This window comes from Daktulosphaira vitifoliae, unplaced genomic scaffold (genome assembly GCF_025091365.1).
Source record: "Daktulosphaira vitifoliae isolate Bord-2020 unplaced genomic scaffold, ASM2509136v1 Scaffold_5, whole genome shotgun sequence".
NCBI classification, from domain to species: domain Eukaryota; kingdom Metazoa; phylum Arthropoda; class Insecta; order Hemiptera; family Phylloxeridae; genus Daktulosphaira; species Daktulosphaira vitifoliae.
In genome coordinates, this window is record NW_026099576.1 from 27,136,617 (window position 1) to 27,162,061 (window position 25,445).

The 25,445-nt window shown below is 24.1% G+C and overlaps 6 protein-coding genes across 6 annotated transcripts in view; 3 read left to right on the top strand and 3 right to left on the bottom strand.

The window, feature by feature from the left end:
• Window positions 1–1,158, bottom strand: part of LOC126907760 (uncharacterized) — a 4,828-nt gene extending 3,670 nt beyond the window's left edge. Inside the window, exons 1-3 of the mRNA XM_050689350.1 lie at window positions 934–1,158; window positions 768–852; window positions 581–702 (exon numbers count right to left, since the gene is read on the bottom strand). Coding sequence (XP_050545307.1) covers window positions 581–702; window positions 768–852; window positions 934–985 — 259 coding nt within the window. The 5' untranslated portion in view covers window positions 986–1,158. The remainder of the gene's footprint in view (window positions 1–580; window positions 703–767; window positions 853–933) is intronic.
• Window positions 1,159–2,621: 1,463 nt separating this feature from the next.
• LOC126907745 (TOM1-like protein 2) lies at window positions 2,622–12,966 on the bottom strand. Its single transcript, XM_050689326.1, has 12 exons — window positions 12,765–12,966; window positions 12,226–12,395; window positions 12,080–12,170; window positions 11,814–12,004; window positions 11,532–11,729; window positions 10,472–10,596; window positions 10,253–10,389; window positions 8,859–8,976; window positions 5,692–5,785; window positions 5,518–5,544; window positions 4,113–4,163; window positions 2,622–3,788 (listed from the first exon to the last, which is right to left on the bottom strand). Exons 1-12 carry the CDS (start codon window positions 12,823–12,825, stop codon window positions 3,615–3,617), a joined length of 1,437 nt encoding a protein of 478 aa, XP_050545283.1. The 5' UTR covers window positions 12,826–12,966; the 3' UTR covers window positions 2,622–3,614.
• Window positions 12,967–13,099: 133 nt separating this feature from the next.
• LOC126907733 (dolichyl-diphosphooligosaccharide--protein glycosyltransferase subunit 1) lies at window positions 13,100–16,737 on the top strand. The gene is made up of 2 exons (XM_050689293.1): window positions 13,100–13,270; window positions 14,503–16,737. Exon 2 carries the CDS (start codon window positions 14,575–14,577, stop codon window positions 16,381–16,383), a length of 1,809 nt encoding a protein of 602 aa, XP_050545250.1. The 5' UTR covers window positions 13,100–13,270; window positions 14,503–14,574; the 3' UTR covers window positions 16,384–16,737.
• Window positions 13,277–14,477, top strand: LOC126907753 (protein FAM50 homolog). Its single transcript, XM_050689338.1, has one exon. The coding sequence runs from the start codon at window positions 13,359–13,361 to the stop codon at window positions 14,403–14,405; it is 1,047 nt and encodes a 348-aa protein (XP_050545295.1). The 5' UTR covers window positions 13,277–13,358; the 3' UTR covers window positions 14,406–14,477.
• A 907-nt stretch (window positions 16,738–17,644) lies between the features above and the next one.
• Window positions 17,645–22,820, top strand: LOC126907752 (U8 snoRNA-decapping enzyme-like). The gene is made up of 7 exons (XM_050689337.1): window positions 17,645–17,892; window positions 18,279–18,439; window positions 18,710–18,957; window positions 19,478–19,537; window positions 19,924–20,141; window positions 21,773–22,039; window positions 22,124–22,820. Exons 2-7 carry the CDS (start codon window positions 18,333–18,335, stop codon window positions 22,307–22,309), a joined length of 1,086 nt encoding a protein of 361 aa, XP_050545294.1. The 5' UTR covers window positions 17,645–17,892; window positions 18,279–18,332; the 3' UTR covers window positions 22,310–22,820.
• LOC126907747 (DNA polymerase delta subunit 2) lies at window positions 22,036–25,383 on the bottom strand. Its single transcript, XM_050689329.1, has 9 exons — window positions 25,070–25,383; window positions 24,304–24,431; window positions 23,985–24,247; window positions 23,779–23,927; window positions 23,115–23,230; window positions 22,940–23,032; window positions 22,686–22,878; window positions 22,520–22,627; window positions 22,036–22,464 (listed from the first exon to the last, which is right to left on the bottom strand). The coding sequence occupies exons 1-9, from the start codon at window positions 25,251–25,253 to the stop codon at window positions 22,349–22,351; spliced, it is 1,350 nt and encodes a 449-aa protein (XP_050545286.1). The 5' UTR covers window positions 25,254–25,383; the 3' UTR covers window positions 22,036–22,348.
• Between the last annotated feature and the right edge of the window lie 62 nt (window positions 25,384–25,445).

Consider the following 25,445-nt stretch of genomic DNA (forward strand, 5'->3'; position numbering starts at 1 on the left):
AAAAAAAAAAAAAAAACACATCATAGTAAAATTAATACCTTCTCCGCTTTGCATCGAAGCTAAAAAATAGACGTATATAATAAATTAAGAATATAAAGCATATTTACTATACATATATTAAATTCAGATCAAACAATCTAAATATTTGTTAAGCTTGACAAAGACAAATGTTATCAATTAACAATTATTACATTATTTACTATACTAAACAATTAGAGTCTGGATCAACTTTCATTAGTGCAGTAATTATATTTATACATTAAAAAACAACCTTTTTGGAAGTTATTAGTTATCTAATCTATTTTTTATCTGACTAAAATTTAAAGTCCATTCAAATTTTCAATGAAGATAGAGTTTATCAGTTTCATACTTTGATTATACTCCACTTAATTTAATTTACTACCACTGCATGCTAAAATAGAACAATTTTGCTTCATATAACTTTATTCTTATGGAAAGGAAATTGAAATAATTTTATAATTATCTTAAAAGTATATTAATTTATATAATCATAAAATTTAATGTACTTCTTTGTCAAAAATAAATTTTGTTGAATTATTACTTAGAAAAAAAAACTTACAATCATTAATATATTGAATGAGTTTTTCATGCTGAGGACTCAATACATCAGGTAGAGAGGAATGATTCTTGTGAAATGATTTCCTGTGACTATTAGAGTGGAAAACTGGTTTTGGTTCAGGCCTAAAAAATGTTTAATAGAAAAATGTTAATATTTGGATTAGTAAGATGTAGTTCAATTTACTTACAAAGGTAGTTCTTCTTCTTCAGTTCCATTGCCTTTTTTCAGATTCTCACGGAATGAATCTAATCTATCAAAACTATGACGAACTCCTTAATGAAAAAAATATTTATTAAATTAATTTTAAGAATTTATACAATGTAATATTAAAAAATGTAAAAGTATTAATTTACCTCTTCTAGTTTTTGCTGACATATATTTACTTGGAGTTTTTACAGCATACATAGTTTTATAAAACTGCCTTTAAAATGTATAAAAAATATTATAATTAAGAAAATAAATAATTAAAAAAAAACAATAATGAAAAAATAACAGAGGTATAAATTTAAATTTAATAACGTGAAGAATAGTAATAGAATAGAAAAGCAGATAGTAATTGTATGTTCCCTCGAAGAAAATTTCTTAGTTATAAATGTGAGTAACAATTTACTATATTGACGATCACGAATAAGATGTTAGGAACGTTTTAAGAAAATATTAATATACTTATCTTTATCGAATAGTATTCTTATATGCTTATCGGATATATTTTTAATAAGTCTCTCGTACAGTATTATTGTTGTATTACTCTACATGTAATATCCATAATTATTCCATATTGATATTATTGTTAAAGTACTAATACACTGAAGTATATTACTATACTATATATTAATATTACTCTATGGTCATATTATTATTCAAATTCCAAAATTTGAAAACGAATTTTTCTCATCTTCAATTTCTTTTAGACTATAATTTAGGTTGACATTAAGCTCTAGATCATGGAGATAATTAAAATTACATAGATTACAATGCTTCGTGTTAAATTGTAATTTTTATTTAGAAAATAAAATACCGATCAGTTTTAAAAATCTGGACACCCGAAAATATAAGTATGTTCAGTGAAATTCCCAAATTGTATACACTTATATCTAAGCACGCGATAATGAGCAAGGACAAATTCTAAAAGTTAAGGGTGTTATTTTTTTCGTAATTTTTAAATCATCTATGCTAACAATAACGGAAACTTGAAAAAATTCAATGTAAATTTATAAACATTGATAAATTATAGAAAACATCGATATTTGTATTAAATTAATAAAAATATTAAAATAATATATAAGTGGTGGTTGACCTGGCCTAGTGGATAGAAACGTATATTTTGGCGCATGGGGTGCCGTGTTCGTCCTCGGGGTTCCAACGAGATTTTTCTTGTGATTTTTGGTCTATGGTGCAAGCGGCCATAATACCCGTCTCGTCCATCATTGGCCAAGCCAAGAATCATCTTTAACTCTCTAACATGTGAAAAAGGGTCAATACCATCTGTAACATGTTAGGATCGGGAAATAGAAGGATATAAAACTGATCAGTTAAATATTAAAATAATGTATACGCGTTTAGTAAGGAAACGGTTTCTATTATATTCATTGTTTGTAACAACTGACCTATTTCATTACTAAACCTGTATAATTGTTCTTTATTATAGTACAAGCTATACTACACGTATTATGCAAATTTAAGACAAAATAAAAAAAATATTGAAATTACCCAATCAATGGGCAATTATAATTATAACTTTTTGACAAAATGACAATTGTAATTTCTTTAATGATTTCTCAATTAGGAAAACAGGAGATTTTATCAAATTATGGTGGTAATAACCTCAAAATGTTATAATTTTTGATCTTCTAATGTATCATTGAACAATATTGGTCTACTAGAAACTAAGTATTTGTAACCACAGACAAAATAACGCCTAAGGTAATTAATATCTTTTCATCAAAATTAAAAACAAAATGTAATAAAATAAAAAATTTTTTTTTTTAATTGAAAGCATTATATAATTCATGAGGAATAACATTTTTTATTTAACAATGTATAATACAAACTAATATATCTTTAATTTATTTAAAAAAGTTAATTTATGATATTATCAATTGAAAAACAATATTAATAAAATAACAGATTAATTTGTTTCAATTTGAAAATTTTATCACAATAATACAATAAACTTTCAATAAATTAGAGAGGATACAATCAACTACAAATGTTAAAAATATTTCAACTAAAACAATTCAATGTAGCAGTAGTTTTAAGTTTTAGTGGATTAATATTTATCATAAAATAGTATAATAGCTTGTCATCAAAATAACTGACATTGCAAGGCGTTATAAGTGCATTCTAGTTTTTGAATAAGATAAAACCATATGTATAATGTTGATAATATTCATTAGTAATAATAAATCATAAATATAATTCTATGTTAAAACAACAATTAAAAACACATAACAAATAGAGTAAATATATAAATTACAGACTATTAAGTTTTCAAAACCAGTATTATAAAAAAATTAATATAAATATAAAAGGATTGAATTTAGTACTAAAATATGTTTTAATATAGTTTTCTGCTGAATTGAATAATATTGTTAAATAAATGTGATGCAAGTTGATGTAATAATTAAGAATATATATATATAATAATAATTTTATCAAAAAAGAAAAAATATTAATAATATATAATGGAATGTTTTTATTTAAAAATTAAGTCATTCTTAATATTTACATTTTATAATACATTTTAGAGGTTTCTAGGAATTTCAATAATTTTTTTTTCCATTATTTTAAAATCATTCACTAAAAAGTACAAGATATTGCACATCACAAAATTACTTACAATTTAATTTTGATAAAAACTTCATTTTTTTAATATTAAACAAATCTGCTCAAGTCACCATTAAAAGAAGTGGCCAATATTGTATCTAGCTTTAGAAATAATCAACAATGATACTATTATATATACACCAAACTAAAATATTAATTTTAATTAACTTCAATTAAATAAGCTTAAATAAACAATAGAAAACCATTTTTATAAAGCAAACATAGGGTCCTTTTGTTTTTCTTTGCTATGTCTAGGATCAGTTGTATTAGAATTTGATGATAAGTTTTCAGCAGCAGCTGCTCTTTCAGCCAAAAACCTTTCAAATTCACTACTTGATAATGACTCTTCAATTTCTCCACTAGGTCGTACAGATGCTCCAGGCTGTTAAATAAAAAAAAAATCATTGCATAAATAATATAACTCAAACTTTATCTTTACTCAATGAAAAAATCTTAGATCAAGATGTATACAGACTAAAAAAAAAAAAATTGTTAATGTTTTGATAATTTCTGGTAAAATTAAAATACTATGGTGTTTGTTTGATAATAAATATTCTCTATAAATAATAGTAGGTTTCAAATATTATTTTTTTTTTATGTTCTTCATAATTATTTTTGCACACATAAATAACAATTTGTCTATAATTGTAAAACTACAACTAAAAATTAAAAAAATGTTTCTTAGAGTAAAACAAAGAAATCTTACATTTTCATTAAGCCAAGCTGCTATTTCATCAAAATCTTGTTCACTGTGCATCTGCAAAATAAAATAAGATTTTAATTAAAACGTTACATGATCTTCTTAAATTAAATAGTTAAAAGTATTTTAGTTTTAAATAATTTAATAGTTTTTGAGACTATTTTCATTGTTAAATTATGAAATTTCAATTTACATTATATTGTCAACTTTGTGAAAAAACTTGATAGTATTTAAAAGTGATTTTTAGGATTTTTCTTTTTATATATCCCACCAACCAACAGTTAGTACATCCAAAATATTTAAAAGTGAAAATTTTTTTTTACTACACTTATAATAATATTTAATAAACTTAATCAGCTTAAAAAAGTCTAAGTAATGTTTAAAATCATATATTAATTTTATATTTTTTTGATAAACTAAAAATAAATTATAAGTTTGATGTTTTAAAGTTTTTCACCTAGTCGACAATTTCTAAATTTAATGAAATTCTAAAAATTAAAAGCATATGAGATTCAAAAACTAATATTTTAGAAAAATTTTTTTTAATAAAATGACTATTAGATCTTATAAATATAAAATAAAATTTTTTTTGCTATTTAGATGATAGAATTTTGTAAATTTAATTTTCAGAAATCATACAATGCAAGTGCTTATATAATTTTATCATAATTAGTGTATTTGGAAAGAAATATTTTAATATTGTATGATAAATATTTTAAATTTATTTTTAGATAATTTATAACTAAATAAGGTATTTCAAATAGTTATTTTTAGTTAATAAGTGAGGCCCGGATTTCAATACATATTGTATTTTTTTATTAGTTATCTTAGATGATGATCATCATGTAATGAAGAATTTTTTATTTTGCATTTATATGGAATTTTAGTAGCTTCAAGGTCATTTTAATACTTTTAAGAGTATCATTAGCAAAGATTAGGAAGGGATACAAAATATTTATCATATATAAAGGGTTGAGATTATATATATATAATGTTTAAATGTGAACAACTAACGAATAATTTGATAAAAGTACACATTTTTTATTGTTTTTTGAAATTTATTAAAACTATTATCAATTTTTTTTTTTTAAGACTGAGAGTTTAACATGTTTACTCTTTAGGTATTTTCAGAAGCCAGATTTAATAGTTAATGGAAATATTTATGTCCGGACCCCAGTAAAAAGTAAAGAGCATTTAAAAGCCATACAATTAACAAATAACCATGCAAAATTATAAATGTTATAATGAAAACAAAGTATAACATAAAGATCAACAAAAAATTTGACAAAACTTTGTTATGAATATAAATAGTGTTAAAGGCAATATAAAATTTATCTATGTGCATCAAGCTTGTAATATTAAAATTATATTATTGGGGAATACTTTCATTTGATAATCAATATACTCTTACCCTGATGACATCTTCATGAGCACGATCCTAAAGTCAAAGCCCATACAACACACGAGTGTTACAAACATAATAATTGCATAATACAAACGTGATTAAGACAAAGTACAACATTGTTGTATTTATGGTATTTTAATTTAATCAAAGTTAACAATAAGAATTTAAAAATATACTTACATCTTTAGTTGTTAAATTTTGTGATCGAGCTTGTGTGAGAGAAGCAAGACTATTTACTTGATCAGGTTTTAAATTAGCATCGTAACTGCTACTACTAAAAAATAAATATAAGTGTAACTACAAAATAAAAATTATATTGAAATTTTGAAGTATTTTTATAAAGTGAACTATAGAAAATATAATGACTGCATAATTATTATAACTGTGTAGAATCAGAGGAATGTATCGACAAAAAAAAATTTAATTCAAACAATTTTATCCAGTTATTTTTTGAACTATGTAACAGGACTGTATCTAGTATATTTTCTGGGAGGGTTCCAAAATATGTATATATACAGAGGATTTTTTTAATACTAGCCACTCAATTTCTTTTAAAATAATAATTATGTTAACAAAATCTTTATTTAATTTTTTAGTATCATTTTTTTTTTTTATTTATTAATTATTAAATTTTTTTATTTTTAATACATCCTTATACCTTGTGAGGGTTTCAACTTTATTGTTTTTAATAACAATATACATATTTAACTTACAATATATAAAATTATCTAATTAAAAAAATTACTGATCAATATTTTGAACTAGTATTTCGGAAGTTACTAACATTTTTAATTGTTCACTAAAGGCAAGGGGTAGGTTTGATTAGGTAAAATATGATTATTTAATATGAAATCAAAAATGCAGTTTATTTTTTAAATTAATATCAAGTGAATTAAAAAAAAGTTATAAATTTATATGTATTAGTAATAAATTATTGATACTTAAAAGTAAAATTTTAATTAAAAATAAATAGTTTAATATTAAACAATCCTGGAACATAAACGTTTATCGAACACACACATTTATCAATACTTTTATTGAACTTATACGTTTATCAAACAATAGAATCCGTTTGATATGATCATCATACAACACGGTAAACCAACAAGTTTGGCTTTCACCAACCATCTCTTTGGCAATGAATGGATTCTATTGTTTTATTAGGTATACGGTCAAAATTTTATTATTTGATAAACATACAATAGAACAATATAATTTTGACCGTATACCTAAAAAAACAATAAAATCCAACTGTGATAGCTAAGCATTACAGCCAACCATGATGTACGATAATCTTTTTCTTTTTTGGACATCTGTACAGAAGTTTCACTTAAAAATTATCCTGTATATATATAGACCAATAAAAAAATTGCATTTATGGCTTTAATATTTTAATTGTATGTTAAAATATTTAATGTTCAGAATTTTGATAAATGGGTCATTCCATGTGAAATCACCTAATGTGTGTGCTGGTATAGTTCAGAAATTTATGAAATTTATATCATAGACTTCTTAAAGGTCATTGACAACAAAAATAATATTTTTTTTTTTTATTATTGTTTTTTTACCAGATAGAGCATTTTTTATAATTAAAAACAGCTTATGTTCTAGAGCCTATAACTTCACATCCAAATAAGCTATCACTGTGGAACTAGCACTGTTTTACTCATATTAAATAGTACTTCAATTTCATTCTTAAGTTTATAAATTTTGAATTTTTTTGAACATCGAAATTTTGATTTAAATTTTGCAATATTTTAATAGCAAAATTTTGAAGGACAAAAAATTTTTTAATTAAAATTTATTTTTTCTTTTCAGAAACTTTTAGTAATGTTCTTTTAACCCATATCATATTTGAATCGATTTATAATTTTTTTTGTATCGTTTTACGGTCTTGAACATGCAAGGTTTGCTGAAAATAGCCAACTTTATCATCTCATTACACAAAAGTGACTGAACAGATTTTTTTCAAATTTACATAGTACTTTCCTTTAGGCAATTAAAACGTCTGGTGAAAATTTTATGATGGAGAAATAATTTTAACGCTACTTATAGAATTTACAAAATTTACAATTTGCGTATTATGGAAAATCCATAAACAACATAATTTTCAACACTCAATTTTAATTTCTTGTATTTATTCTGCGTTCTGTAGTATATTAAGTTATTGGGACTCGTAAAAAATTCCTAGGAGCAATGGCTAAGTTTGGAAAAGCTCTATTACTTTTCTTCATAAAGTTAATTACATCAATAGATATTGTTGATTCTTCGACAATATTAAGTTAAAATTATTTCTCCATCATAAAATTTTCACCAGACGTTTTAATTGCCTAAAGGAAAGTACTATGTAAATTTGAAAAAAATTCGTTCAGTCACTTTTGTGTAATGAGATGATAAAGTTGGCTATTTTCAGCAAACCTTGCATGTTCAAGACCGTAAAACGATACAAAAAAAATTATAAATCGATTCAAATATGATATGGGTTAAAAGAACATTACTAAAAGTTTCTGAAAAGAAAAAAAAAATTTTAATTAAAAAATTTTTTGTCCTTCAAAATTTTGCTATTAAAATATTGCAAAATTTAAATCAAAATTTCGATGTTCAAAAAAATTCAAAATTTATAAACTTAAGAATGAAATTGAAGTACTATTTAATATGAGTAAAACAGTGCTAGTTCCACAGTGATAGCTTATTTGGATGTGAAGTTATAGGCTCTAGAACATAGGCTGTTTTTACATGTTTTTAATTATAAAAAATGCACTATCTGGTAAAAAAACAATAATAAAAAAAAAAAAATATTATTTTTGTTGTCAATGACCTTTAAGAAGTCTATGATATAAATTTCATAAATTTCTGAACTATACCAGCACACACATTAGGTGATTTCACATGGAATGACCCAATCACAATTTATATTAAAAAAACAACTAAGATAAAACAAATTTGTCAATTGTTTTTTTTTTAAATAATAATAATTTTTTAAAAATAAATATAAATATACATTAATACATAATTTGTTGATTTAATTTCAAGAAAACTAAAACAATTTTTAAATGTTATAAAAATAATCTGTAGGAGTATTCAATTATATTATTGATATACATTTTTTTTGTAATATTAGATAAAAAAAACTGGTCTTTATAAAACTCATATATAAGCTAAAATTTATAATTGATTCAGCCTTAAAAATAAAGCAACATATATTATAATGAGGTGTAAATAGTTGGATATATTTTTCAAAGCATTCATTTAAAAAAAATGTTTTTTTTTGTAATTATTAGTATTAAACAAAATAAGTCTATCAAATGCATGAAGATGAAAGCCAACAAAAATAAAGTTTACGTTACCCAGTTCTTGTGTTTTCATATGAAATAGATCGTGATTGTGCAAACATATCAAAGTCAGATTGAATACTAGTTAGTAAATCAGCTGATAATTTTGGTTTTGACGTTTCATTGCCAATACCTATATTAATACTCTATTAATAATACAGTTTTATTTATAATTTATAAATTATAAAAACTTTATTTCAAAAGTGAATGTTATTTTTTTTGTAAAATGAACTAAAAATTGTATTTTTAATCACTATGAAAACTAAGGAATACTATTTTAGATATTTTTTATATAGTATTTACATTTTTGTACTAAATAATTAATATAAATATGTTTGATTATAAAGTGATAATCTTATTATATAATAGAACAAGGAAAATAACATTTTCTGGAAAAAATACTTAGCGTGCTCGGATTTTTTAAATTATTTTTTTCACAAAATTACTCGGTCACCAGACTCCGGGAAAATTTTTGCCGCTCGCTCACAAGCGTTTTAAAATTTTGACCGTTTTCGAGAAAAACGCTCGCTGATGCCATCGTTTTAAGACTTAAGGTTTGAAATTTTCATCAGGCCCTCCCAATGACATTCCTGAGATATGATAACAAAATCAATTTAATCCGTTCATTTTTACGAGCTTTTTTTTTTTTTTTTAAGTCCACGCGTATGGTTTTAATATGCGCACTCATTTCTGCTCATATGTTTATTCTGAACCTTAATTATATGGTGTAATATGTATTTTTAATAGGACACTATTATGCATTTGCACATAGTACTATATTTTATATATATATTCAACTATGCTGTCCAACATTAAATCGCAATTACGAATATTTTTATCAAAATTAAATTTTTTATATAGTCCCACATATAATAACCTGCTGAATAATTTTGTAATTATTCTATAATATAAACACAATTATTATAATTAGAATATTAATAATTTTTACGTATACCAGGGGTGTATTTAAGGAAGGTCCCTTGAACCAGCGCTATCAATATTTTTTTAGGCAACTTCTAATAAATAAGGACCTAATGTCCTTATTTTTCATCATTACTTTGATTTTTAGCAAAAAAAATTCTATAACATGTTTAACAAAGTAAATAAAAATTAAATATCCTCCTAAAATAATTTTTGAATAGGCCTAAAGGGAATACCTTATTAACAAACGTCAACCTTATACCCAATATGTTTTACTATATTCTCTTTTTGAATTTTCCTAATTTTAATAATAACATTTTTAATATATTTTTGTTACGTTGATTCTGATGTAATATTTTTTCTGCAAAACACTTATCGTGCCCGGCATAGCTGGTTACCCCTACTGGAATCAATGGCCTACTTATGATGATGGCCCAAAGAGGCTTACGCGCCAAAACCTAGTTTATAATATCAAAGTATATACTTACTAAGTTTTGAAAATTCATTTGATGCAGTAGTAATAGGGTGGTCAACAAAATCTTGAATTAAATCTGTAGTTTTAATTAAAGGATTATCAACTGTGTTAGAACAACCCGCTTCTCTATTTTTTTCATACCTACTATACCTAAAATTTTTGTATAAGTTGTAGAAAATAGTTATTCTATATTAAATAAAAATGTAACTAATATAAAAAATGTATGACAAACCTTAGAAACAGATTGTTTAGATCATCATTAACCAATAACAACTGTTCTGTTAATTCTCCATCAGATAATTTTGAGAGAAGTTCTACAATTCGTTCTTGCATAGCTTTACATGTTGAGTATAGATCCTTAAATTAATAATAATTTAAAATAATAATCATGTAAAAGTAACTAAAATAACTAAAAATATTAATTATTTATTATTAATTTGTATAAAGGATAAATTATAAATCGTTGAACAGTTAATTTGTTTATAATTAAAAATAACTATATTTGTGTGTTGTTATAAATTTATTATGTTAAAGGAACAATAAAAAATAAAGTTACTTAAGTACTTAATACATTATAATTATTCACAGTCATTCGTGTTAAGAATATAAGGATAAGAATATATTTGAAATATATATTTGAATACATCAAGCAAAAACTATTAAGAATATGTATTTAAATACTTTTATTTTTATTAAGTTTTTAGAGTTAATTGGTGAAAATCACTAACATAAAGAGGGAGTTTACCTTGATATTATTACAATTATCTTCTTTTTAAAATAATATTTATTATCAAATTCCCTTAAATGTGTGATAATGTTTATACTTATGAAATAATTGAATTATTTAAACATTAAAATAGTCATTGAAAATATAAACCTATAACAGATTTTCTTGAGTAAGTTATATTCATTTGACTTTAATGTGAGTAAGTATACAAGTAGGGTATAGAACAATAACATCATTAAAATTGCTATTTTTAAAGAGTTATTAACTAAAAAAAAATATCCCATTATCAGAAATATTGAAACTGTTCCCTTAAAGTTTTTCCATAATCTATGCCTACTTCAATAACAAAAATGTCGAGTTCAAATTAAAAATACTTTTGAGTACTAAAATTTATTGATATTCTTGTTTTTATCAATAATTATGAAATACAAAAAGTAATGCAATCAAAAATGAAAAGTATTTAGTATTTCAAATACAAATACTACTAAAAAGTATTTATAATACAACTATTCAAATACTTGTATTTACAATACAAGTATTCAAATACTTTAACAATACTACTTACAGTTAATAATTGGACATCAGAGACATCTTCTTTTCCAGGTACTAGTTCTGTCAGCATTTCATTCAAAACAGTCATATTTCCACGTACTAATTCTAAATCAGCATTTAATTTATACAACTGTTCTGGTCTAAGTGATTGATTATCAGACTCTTCAATGTGATGCAAGTATGTTGGTGTTCTTGGTTCCTCAGAATAACTCTACTCAACAGATATTTACATAATTAGACTTTTAAGCAAGACTAGACTAATAATTAAAAATAAGTATATTCAAATAGGATTTACTTTTTGAGGTGTATGAATAGGGGCCATGGTATCAAGATTAGTCATAGGAAATTCTATTCCTCTCTGTTTTAGATCTCGGTAAACTTGGTAAACTCCTTGAAGGTCTGGTTGATATCGGAATGCATCAGCCCAACTTTGAATAAGACTTAAAACTTTTTCTTGTACAATAGAAGGAGGATCATTTTTAGGTCCTAAGTAACAATATATTTTAAATATTAAAAAATAATTAACACTTAAAATAAATTTCTATATTATTATAAGCATACCAATTAATTTAATTAGTTCCTGAGTAAATTCTTTACTACAAACAAGAACATGGAATCTTTTACCACAATTTTTAACACATGTTTCTAAAACCTAAAATATTTTTTATGAAAAAAAATGTATAGAAAACATTGAAATAAAATATTACCGTTAAAGTATACATTATGATTTTATGATTTTTTCCTGCATTTTGTAACAACCTTTTACGTATAGCTTTAACTGCATCTTTCGGGCCATCTTCAGTTTCATTAATCATATCACATATTTCCATATTCAAGGACCAATTTTCTGAAGCTAACCCACCATCTGTAGCTAATCCTTTAAAAATAACAGGTAAATAAGAAATAGTGTACTAATTTTTTTATTTTTACAAAATCAATCTAAAAATATACGTGATTAATCAGCTGATGTCAGAACCATCAATATGTTACCCCAAATTAGTTATATTACAATTTTAATTGTTTCAAATTTTTTTATTGGAATTTTAACTAATTGGCTATTAATTTTCTCTAAATTTGTGTATAATAAGAAATAATATTTATCTTTATATTCTTATATAATTTAAAAAAATATTAAGATACAATTTTAATTAAGATGACTCATCATAATTGAATATGTAAGAAATATACGTAAATAATTAAGTCATAATCAATATGGTAAAATAAAAATTTTTAAATATAATTTTACCAATTTTTTCTCCAACAGGGGTTGAAAAAGGGTTTAATGCCACACCAAATAATGTATCCATAGTGATTTTATGTTCTTAAATTAAGAATTATTTTCTAAAAGATAAAACACAATATTATTGAATCACAATAATAAATCATTTAAAGAATACTTAAAAGGCAGAGGTGTAAATAGATAATTAGTATCGTTTCGTTCAATCAAAACAATATGTTGCGTAATTTTAAGTGAGCCCAAACATGTGGTTATTATTATTTTTTTAAATGATTTCGTCTGTAACTTCAATTATTAACCGTGGTAATGGTTAAAGATTTGTAAATCGTATGACGTTTTCGGCGAGTCGGCGTTTGCCGTGAATTCTTAGTTAGTTTTGAGTGTGATCACGTTAACCGTATCCTAGAAGAAGTCGATCGAACCTCAGAATCTGTTGGCTATTATTTTAATAAGTTAAAACTCTGAATTATGTTTAAAATTATTGAAACTACTTTCAGACACCAATCTATCTGCATGTAAGTAAAACGATTTTTTTCGAATCCTATTTTGTGTAGTCAATTATAAGTTGGAGTTTAAATAAAATAGTTAGGAGGTAATACTATTATGGCACATTATAAAGGTGCTGCCAGCGAAGCTGGTCGCGCCATGCAATTGATGAAAAAACGTGAACTAGCTCAAGCTGAAGTAGAATTACGTAAGAAAAAAATTGAAGAAGATATGAAACTTTCAAACATTGAAAATAAATTTGCTAAGCATTATGATGCAGTGGAAGCACAGCTTAAAAGTTCTACAATTGGTTTGGTTACACTTGACGAAATGAAAGCTAAACAAGAGACAATTGTTCAAGAAAGAGCAAAAAGATTAGTTCAAAAAGAAAAAGAAGTAGAATTTGAAAAACAACGTCAGTTAGAAGCAAAATTAGAAGAAAAAAGACGTCAAAAACAAAAGATCCAAGCTTTATCATTTATTGAAGATATTAAGGAAGAAGATGATGATGAAAGTGAAAAAGAAACTGAAGAAATAGATGAACCTTCAACTTCACAACCATTGACAAAAAAAATTAAGAAAAATCCAGATGTAGACACTAGTTTTTTACCTGATAGAGCTAGGGAAAATGAAGAAAATTGTTTGCGTGAAAAATTGAGACAAGAATGGTCTGATAAACAAAAATTTTTAAAGGAAGAAGAAATTAGTATAACTTTTAGCTATTGGGATGGTTCAGGTCATAGGCGTACAATTGTTATGAAGAAGGGTAATACAATTTATCAATTTTTACAAAAGGCATTAGAAAATTTACGACGTGAGTTTGGAGAGTTAAAAACTGTAATGGCAGATCAATTAATGTATGTTAAAGAAGATCTTATATTACCCCAACATTATTCTTTTTATGATTTCATTGTTGCAAAGGCTCGGGGTAAAAGCGGTCCTTTATTTACATTTGGTGTTCATGATGATGTCAGAATGATGAGTGATGCTAGTTTAGAAAAAGAAGACTCTCATGCTGGAAAAGTTTTACTTAGAAGTTGGTATGAAAGAAATAAACATATTTTTCCAGCTAGCCGGTGGGAACCATTTGATCCATTAAAAACGTTTGCCAAGTATACAATCAAAGATAAAACTCAAAAACATGAAGGAACTCAAAAAAATTAAAAAATGATTTTCATATAATATACTTTACTTGTACTATAAAATTTGTAAAAATATATATTCACATTTTATCAACTTGGCTGCTTTTTTAATGTTTCAGGTAATTATCCATTTTTGAAAAAGAAAATTCAACTAATTCAATTGGAATATTGGGCCTCAGGTTTGTAAAACAATGATCTTTTTTCAAATACTCTTGATAGCATTTGCTATAACCTCAACTTATTCCATTGACATAAACCCAAAAATATTGTTAAGCAATGTAGAATGTTTAGTAGATCTTAGTAGCCAATTGGTAAAAGGTGAATGCCGTATATCCTTGGAAAATAATGATGAAAAATCTGTTGATTACATATTGTATGCATTCGAGCCTTCTTTTAAAATTTATATATCCTATATATCTGCTCATCAAGTTGTTGAATCAAATCGTTTGGGATTGAATGTCAAACCTGTTATAGTTACTGGTCATAATGATAAACAATTTTTTCAAATTGATTTTAATACTACTAGACCACTTAAGTCTAAAGGACGAACTCCAATTGTTGTTGAATATGTATTAACTAATGCATTACATCCTTATCCTGAGGAAATAATTCAAAAAGAAAGACAGCTAATGATGTATTATGGTAATGCATTCTTTTATTCTCCTTATAAAAGTATGAAATCTTCAATAAAATATCAAACAGGAACTAGACGTTTGGAAGAATACACAAATTTAAGTCCTGTTTCACAAAATGCTGGAGATATTACTTATGGTCCTCAAGGTCCTTTAGAACCCTTTTCATATTCTCAAATAAATATACATTATGATAACAACAGTCCATTTTTGAAAGTAACTAAATTAACCAGAACCATTCAAGTATCACATTGGGGCAATATTGCTGTTACTGAAGTTATAGATATTGTTCATCATGGTGCTAAATTAAAAGGTTCTTTCTCTCGTTATGATTACCAACGTGAAACTAATAGTGGTCTATCTAGTGTAAAATCATTCAAAATGTATCTTCCAGCCTCAGCTAATAGTGTTTATTACCGTGATGTTATTGGTAACATCTCTACTTCAAATCAAAGAACACTATTAGATTCTGTTGAATTGGACATTCGTCCAAGATTTCCTCTTTTTGGTGGATGGAAAACTCATTATACTATTGGGTATAATGTTCCAGCTTATGAATATCTATACAATAGTGGTGATAATTATCTTTTAAAGATGCGTTTAATAGATCACTTATACGATAATATGATAATTGAAGAGGCTACAATACATATTATACTTCCTGAGAAATCTTCTGATATTGAACTACAAACACCTTATCCAATAACACGTTTGCCAGATGATCACCATTATACATATTTTGATACAATGGGAAGGCCTACTTTAAAATTGCAAATTTCAAATATTGTTGAAAATCACATCAAAGATTTTGAAATTAAATATAAATTCCCAAAAGGATTCATGTTGCACGCACCATTAATATTCAAAGGAGCCATTTTCATTTTATTTTTAACTGTGATAATTTGGGTTCGTCTAGATTTTTCAATTGCTAAAGATGAACACAGTGAAACTCGGCAACGTGTATCTGGTCTAGTCAGTGCATTAATACATCATATAGAAAGAAGAACTTCTATTTATGCATCTTGGGATGACAATTTAAATAAGTTAAAACATTCTAAAGATTTAAATGCATTTAATACAGCTGTTAAACAAATTCAAACTGATTATAAAAATGAGTCTAATAGCATTAATGAGTTAACTACAAAAATAAAATCTGAATCATCAGAATTATCAGATAAACTCAATGAAGTGCATAAAGTTGAAAAAAATTTAAAAGATGTATTTTATCAAATTCAGTATCTTTATGTTGAGAAGCTTATCCCAGGTAAAGTAGGAAGAATCCAATATGTTGATGTTGCTAGTGCTTTAAAGAAGAAAAAGGATGAATATCAAGAAAATATTAGTCAATTACTAAAATCACTTAATTAAATCAATATTTTATGTTTTTTTCTTAATTAAACTTTAATTTTTTAAATATTTTTAAGATTTAAATTTACTGTTTTTTATAAGGTTAATATTTGCATCAAGAACAGTTAATTGCACCGTTAATTAAAATTATTTTTCTGTTTTTATAGTAAATACAATTCTACTTAAAACAATAAATAGAACAAATAATGATTTATATGTATGAGTAAGTGTCTTGCTTTATACATATAACTTGAATAATGTATACATTATATACAATTATATTGTATTTCTATATATATATATATTATATAAATGTATGAATTACATATTTAATAATCAATAAAATTATTTCGATAATTGGTGAAATACATTTGATTTTGATAGTTTAATTCATTTTTTATTTTATCCCTAATGTTAAGTTACAATTTAAAAATACAAACCTTCACATAATGTATTTTGTTTTATTTTATTTAATTGAATATAGGCAGAATAACTGATAAATCAAATAATATATAAAACTAAAAATTTCTGAAAATAATTTTCTTAATATAATTGTTATTTTAAGAGATCTAGTGGCTACTATTTAAAAAATCATTCTGTATACTAATCCTCTAAATAACAAATGAGTTTATGCCTTACACCTTTCAAACCATAAAATAACTTTTTTGTAAAGTTTTAAAAAATCTCATTTTAATATTAATGAAATATTTGATAGAATCAAGTAATAGAAATTAAATAGGGTAAATTGTAAAGTTATTAGTACGTTTTTTATGATTATAATATTAATCAGACTATCCATATATTTACTCCAAATTTTTCGTTTTTCTATGGTTATAAAAAATACTTTATTTGATTTTAAGAGTATCAATAACTATCCAATTTAAATAACATTAGTACTTATGATAAAAATCAAAGTGTAAGAAATTTTAATAGTTTGGTTAAAAGTATAGAATTTAAAGTTAGATTAACTTAAAAAAATTCCTCATGCTATCAGAAAATTATTCGTTTACTTATTCTTCCAAAATTTTTCTAATTCTATTCTCACTTATGTTCAGTATCCACAACTTGAATGTTAAGTAATTACTCAACAATAATTTCATAATATTATGAAGACGGTTATATAAAATTATTGTTATACTTTATAAATATAGTTATTAAGTTTCAGTTTAACTTATTTATTCTTTATTTCATTGTTTACGGCTAATAATACATTTTTTGAAATAATGACATATAGTAAAAACGTGTTTATAAAAAAAAATAATTTTTAAAATAGAAGTATAGATAACTGATTATCATATACCAATGATACTACTGAAGTAAGTGTATATCTGAATAATGAGTAATTGAGACCACGATTAAATAGATCTATTTTGTTATTATTGACATTTTGTTTTGCTTTTATTCGATGCAAGTTCAACACGTGTCCATTTTAGGAATAGCAAATTATATTATATTACTATCTAATAAAATAATTTTATAAGCGAAATTTCATTTTAATTCTATTGACCATTTGATTATTAATATATTCAAGTATGAAATTTTATAATTGTTAATTTATTTTAAAAATGTATTATATCATCACTACTATTATTAATTAATTTTGAAGTAATCTTCAAAAAAATATATATATATAATTATATCATAATTTATAATATTTGTTTTGAATATTATAGCCAAAAGTAGATAAAAAATGTCTACAATTTTTTCCTTGGGGGAGTAGTTTTTCAAAGATGTATTTGTAAGTAAGAAAATGCGTTTTCCTCTTTTCATAAACAAGCTCATAACATTTCTCTTTAGTTATTGAAGAACTAATTGTAATCATCAGTCACTAATAATAATTGATATAGGATTTTACTCATTGATAAAATTGGAAATATTCAAATATTAATTAATTTGAAAATAAAACATTTTTATAGGTGAACAATTTTTACAACAATAATAAAATATATATTTTATTTTATTACTTAAATATGAATGAAGAAGAAAGCTTGTTGGTCCAAAATATTTTTGAACAATATAATTTAACTTGGGAAAATGACCAAAAAATTCTTATTGATAAAGATGTAGAAAAATCGAAGTAAGCATGTGTGAAAGTAGTGCGCATTTTTTAGTTCAATATTCAAATATATAATTAGCATATCCCACTTAAAATAAGTAATGTTTTGCACAAAAAGAGAAATTTAATATTTTAGCTTAATAATATAAACTTAACACTTTTTAAATTAATTTTCAAAAATTAAATAAAAACTAATTATTTAAGAATCAAAAAATATTTGACTAAATGGGACTTTAACTGACTTATTAAAAAAATATTTATATATTTAAAATGTATATTTTTTTCCTATAGCGAAAAATGCCAACCTATTTGCTTTGTGCCTAATTGTAAAACATCAAAAGAATTTCCACTCTATCATTTTCCCTCTAAGAATAAAGAACTATTATATATATGGATACAAAGAGTTGGACTAAGTACTATTTATGATGAAGGAATATACACAACTTTAACTATATGCAAAAAACATTTTGATGAAAAGTGCTTTGAAGAAGAAAATCATCAACTAAAATTGAATGCCATTCCTTCTTTAAATTTAATTGGTATTATAAACAGTTTTTTTATTAAATTTGTGGACCTTTTCATTAGAAAAAAAATGTAGTTTTATTAAGTGAAACATTTACACCTTGTTGAGACATAAAAAAATTAAATAGATCATACTTTTACTAACTAAAGTTAATCACATTAAGAATGCCTGATTAAAGAGAGTAAACGCACAGAGTTTATCGAACATTTTGGTGGTCTATTATGATTAGTGACATACAATTTTTTCTCATCACTTTTATAGTAGTGGTATTTTTCATTGAAGGGCTCTGCCCTACAATATATGTCTTAATATGACCCTACTCATTATACTATATCCTATTTGTTATCTATGGTAATAATCATAATTTCTGGTATTATTCAATGAATTATAATATTTATTTACTAATCACAAAATAAAATTTGGACTATAAATATATTATATAAGTTGAATCTCTAAGAAAATAAAATTTATATTAAAAATTTTAATTTTTTAAATAAAAAAAAAATGGCATTAAGTAAAAAAAATTATGATTTTAGATTACACAGGACCTCCCGAAAACTGTTTTGCAATACCTTCAACATCAAATAAAGATTTAAGTATGTTATAGTTTTTAATTTATATAATTATTCAATATTTAACTTGATTAATCAATTTTTTTAATAATGAAGACTTAGTTATAGTCTATATGTTTAAAAAAAATTGTACATATATATATATATATATATATATATGTACAATTTTATGTAATATTAATGAATTTTTAATTTTATTGTAATTTTTTTTAAAAAAAAGTTGAGTAAATAATAATAGGTATCAATATTCTTAGAATTTTTTTGGCTTATCTTTAATTGTAGTTGTATTGGTTCACAATACATAAGATATAATTTTTTTGATAAGATAACTTTATGTTAAATTTAATAATTATTTGTATTAAAATAAAATTAATTTATGTAACTAACCACAGCTTAACCATTTTTTTTAGTGATAATGTCTACTAGAACAGGTGATTGTACATGGGGATGGCTGCTAAGTACTGAAGAATTCGGAAGAGAAACGGAATTTAATGAATTTATCCCATTGTCTGAACAAGAAATAAATAAAGCTGAGTATAAGAGTTTGACGAATGCTGCCCACTGTATGATATATGCTGAAAATGATGAAATGTTGTTTGGAATTTATAAAATTCGTGCATCAATACTTGTAAGTATTATTATTACTTAGAAATAATTAAATTTTTTGAAGGTTTTTAAGCCAAGTAAAATAATAGATTATTTAGTCTTATTAAATGATGTTCTAAAAACTACAAAAATACTTTTCCATGACCATTTTAACTTTAAACTACACACAATTTTTTACAACTAATAAATGTTATTATTTCATAATAATTTTTAATATTGAAGATTATAATGTTAATATGTTGAACCATAGAATTGAATATTCATTAGATTCTTTTGTAAACTTATGTTTATGACAATTAGTTTGCAAATACTTTTAATTTTATTTAATGAGATTTTTTTTTAATATTCTCTGGCAGTATTATAAGCCTGAATAAAAAAAAAAATTACAATTTTAGGATTTTCTAAATGTAAGATCCCCATTAAATATTAGAATGAAATATCTAGTGTATTATCTGAATATTGTATAATTTGAGAATGAAATTATGAGCAATAATTCATTAAAAATCTAACTAAAGAAATTCTTTTACCTGCAAATATTGGTTTATTTTATAAGAAAAAAAGGAAGGTTCCTAGTTTTTTGTGTGAAAAATACAAAATGGTGATAAATTTAAGAATATAGGCATGAATTACGAGTAAATTATGGACTAATGTAAGGTAGCAAAATTTAGTTATTATATATAATAACTAAAATGTATATAATGTATTGCATGAATTCATTACTACTTATGAATTTCTTTTAATTCTTGTTATTGACTTGTAAATTAACAAGATATTGAGTAATTCATAATTGCTATTTTATTAATCTATTTTTAAAAGCTATTATTTATGCTAGAGAGGAGGGGAAAATTTACACAGCCCAGTACTAAGGAGTCAAATCTTGGTGCACACATGCTGAGTTGCAATACTTTCCTGACTGAGCTAATTAGGCTACCTATGTAATATATATATACTGATTGAAGCTGTATTTTTAAGTCGTATATACATTGTTCATAATAATGTTTATTGGAAACATTCTAGCTTTTTTAAATATTAATATTTATCAAATTGTATGATAAATTATCAATTTATCATAATTGTGAGCACACAATTATAAAATTTACAACACTAGTATTATTCTTAACTATATAATTTATGTTAACTTGTTATCAAGCAATATTTATATGGTTTTGTCATTTTAGTAATTTCTAACTTTTATTAATAAGAAAACAATATCTGTACACTAGTATTTTAATATTCATTTTAGTTAACATATAGTTTTATATAAGAACTGTTGCATTAAATGCAAGTACTTTATCATCATTTTCATTATAATTTTTTAGCTAATGTATACTTTAAAAAATGGTGTTTGAATAAAATGTTTTATTTACTGTATATTTAAAGTAAATATTTTTTTTTTTTATGTAAAACATATTAAAGATAACCTATTTATATGAGTATGTATGTTTTTATTATGTATAAACTATAAAATGTCATATTTTTAAGCTTATTTAAAATTGTTGTACAATTTTAAACACAAAACTTATAAAAAATTTTCCAAGTCTATTAAGAAAAAAAAAAAATTTATTTAACTATAATTTAGACTTATTAAAATGTATGGCTTTTAAAAACAAATTAGCATAAAAAAAATTATGACATAAGTTCAATTTATTTCAGATGCAACTGCGTTATGATGGATATTTTGGTTTTCCTGGTGGACTAATTGATGCTGGTGAAGATAATGTAACTGCTGTCAACCGAGAATTAAAAGAAGAAATGAATTTAGATATATCTAAGCATGAGGTGAAAAACAATGATCACATTATATCCCATTGGAGTAAAGAAAGAAAACTAGTAGTTCATTTTTATAAACTTAAAGTCTCCATAACTGAACTTCTTGAAATTGAAAAGAGGGCATTATTAGCAAAAGATTATGGAAATGAAGTAAGAGAAGTTTTTATTAATAATATACAAGTATAAAAATAATCATTGCTATAAAAAAATTTAATATAATTAAATATTTAACAGGTACTTGGTACTGTAAGAGTTCCTTTATATACTATGGGTGATAAATATCGTGGATTTCCTTTGTTTTTAAACCATAAATTCATTGGAAACTCACATGACCAGTTGTTGGCTGCATTGGTACATTTGAATATATTTACAGCTGAAGAAGTAAAATCTGTTTCAAGTGCAAGTAAAGGAAACAAATAATTACTGTTTTACTATTTTGTTAACAAATAAAAAAAAATTTTATGGTGAAAATGTTTTGAATGATATTGGGTAGCAATCTAATGTATTTAAATTTAACAATACACAGGTTTGAGTGGCTGCAAATGAAGGTATGCTGATAAGCCTTGTAGTTACATCTAAAAATATTAAATTATTATTTTTTTTTATAAGATTATAGCATAAAATACTTGCCATTATTATCTTTAAGTAATGTCTGAAAAGATTGCTGATTTGAAACAAAAAATACATTTGGCATTTCTCTAATTATAAATGGATCTTGTCCTTCAAATGGATAACATGCTGAAAATATGTTTTATGGTTACAAAATAAATAATAAATCAAAATTTTAAGTAATTACGAAGTGTGTCTGGAGCGGAGGGTATTTGATGACCCCATTCCAATATTTTTTCTAATATTTCAATAGGGTCAACTAAATTAGAAAACCTTTGAATGTCTTGAACAGTTTGCCCTGAAGATCCCATAATAAGATTACCTTCAAGTTCAAACTTATTTGGATTTGTCACTCTATGAAAGTTTGAGTACTCAGAAGTCTGTTATGGAAAATATATTTATTCTGATTAAGTAGTGTTATAAATAATAAAAATTACATACTTTAGGAAATAGACATTTATGGAAAGCTTGCTGAGGTAAAATTCTATCAGTAGGATCATACTCTCCAGGCATTATTTGTACATCAACAGTAGACTGCAATAATAAAAATAGTTAATAGAAAAAAAACATTCATACATTAGAAAAAGGGTTCAATTTTAAAAGCACATATTCTTACAGCAAGTTGTTGTAGGATTTCATCGAGCTGCTTGATCGCTTGAATATCTTTGGGGAAATCATCTATTTTATCTCTATAATTAGGTTTTTTCATAGGTGTATTTCTGATACTATTGCCTAAAATTACAAACAATAATTTTTGATAATGTTTTCTTGTGTATTTATTATTTTATACTAAATGGTTAAAAGTACAGTAATAATAGATACATACAATATAAATTAGGGATGAAAATTGGAAAAGAAAATAAATAGATGATAACAATAATTTAGTGTTTGGCTTAAAAAAATCAATTTACTTTTTACATTCCACAAATATTCTGTTTAACGAAGTGTTATAACCATAAGATGTTTTATGAGACAATACAAAATATGTTGGACAAGAATATGAAAAATATTTGACATGAATTGAGTCAAGGGATAGTAGTTGAGGGTAAGAGATTTGATATAATTTAATAATTTAAACATAAAGGAAATATCAAGGATTTTATGTCTTCTTACCAAAAAATCATGGTACAAGTCATAATTTTTATTTTAAGATATTACATATTTTTCTGTTAAAATATTTTTACAAAATACATAATGAGAAGACTTGAGTTAAACCTATTCTAATGATTCAATTAATATAATTTGAGTAGTTTTCAAGTAATAATGTAGTATTAGTTTACCAGCTATTAGAACTTGAATTATCTTGGAAGCCTTTTCATTTTCCTGTATGTCGCCTAGTAAACCAGATACCCAATCAACAAACAACTGTACATGAAAATGGGAATCTACACTAGTGGCCAGTTCTAAGCCACTTATCAAAACTAAAAACCTAAAATAATTATACCTAATATTAAGAAATATACAATTAATTGATATATTATCAAACCGATCTTCTCCTAGACTTTGAGCAGTTATTTTATTAGGTATAGATGGTGTAGGCCAACAACATTCAATAACATTAAACTTTCCTCCATCCAAAGGAATACCTTTTAAGGCAACAATACATCCAGTCATAATATTGTTAATACTTAAAATACTATCATTGCAGTTTTCTAATATCAAAGGTACTCTTTGTAATTCATCTTCAATAATTAATTCATCTTTATCTGACACAAAGTGAGTTCTTTGAGGTTGTGGAATCAGATTGTGCTATAAAACAAAATATTATATTAAAATATTCAAGATTTTAAGTATTTTGATTTTACTTCTTCGCTTATTTCTTTTAGTATACTGGGTTTTAATTCCTGATGCTTAAATAATGTCCCAATTATAATGCATTCTTCATCTATTTTATCATATAATTCAGAAAGTTTGTAAATGGTACATTCTTTACCTAAAATTATAATATAATTAAAAATTAAAAACATTATCTAATTAATATAAACGCAACTAAAGTGAAAATTCTGAAGGTGCTGAAATAATGTTACTCATAAACTCAAACAATATTCTTTAAATAATTACTTACCAGAGCCATTTAACAAATATAAATACCAATTTTTTTAACTAATAAACTATTATATTAACATCATTTTTCTTTTACCTTATTATTTAATTTATGATAATCAAAATAATAACAAATAAATTTCAAATTGTTCCTTTGCTATTTTTATTGTCTATTACTAATAAAAAAATCCTCCATAAAAGAAAAAAATTTTTTTTTGATATAATTTCTAGAAATTAGGACTAGAGATGCTAATTTAAAAGTGGGGTGGTGCTGCAGCATCCTAAGAACCACCACTGACAGCTCTTCATGGTGTACAATCAATGGTTTCTATGAAAAATTTATTTTTGTGATTGAAGACAAAATTGGAAAGAAAAATTCACAGATTTTAATAAAAGGTAATATTTTTATAAATATTATAATTATATCAAATTTAATTTAAAATGATAAAAGACTAAGCTAACTTAGGTATATAAAATTTCAAATAGTATTACTATCTCTATTATATAAAATATTAAAAATAATATTACCCCATTTTTGCTGTACTTTTTCAGTTAAAATTTCCCTAACTTCTGTCAGTCTATGGGCATATATATGTGCAAATTGTCTTTTATAATTTATATTGGCTAAGTGATAAACAGATGACAAGTCCGCATAATTAAAAGGAAGTCTGTCAAACTCCGCTTGACTATAGTTTCCCACGAGATCAAGCATTATAAATTATATAATTTCAACGATATAAATAATATTATTTTAACTTAAAAAATAAGATTTATCAAACTACCTAACGTTAATTTTATTGACAAGAAAGTAAAAACCACAAGTTGGCGGCAATATTATATGGATAAAAGTTAGTAACGACATATTGGTAGTCTCCGTCAACAGTTTCCTGAGATTCCAAAATAT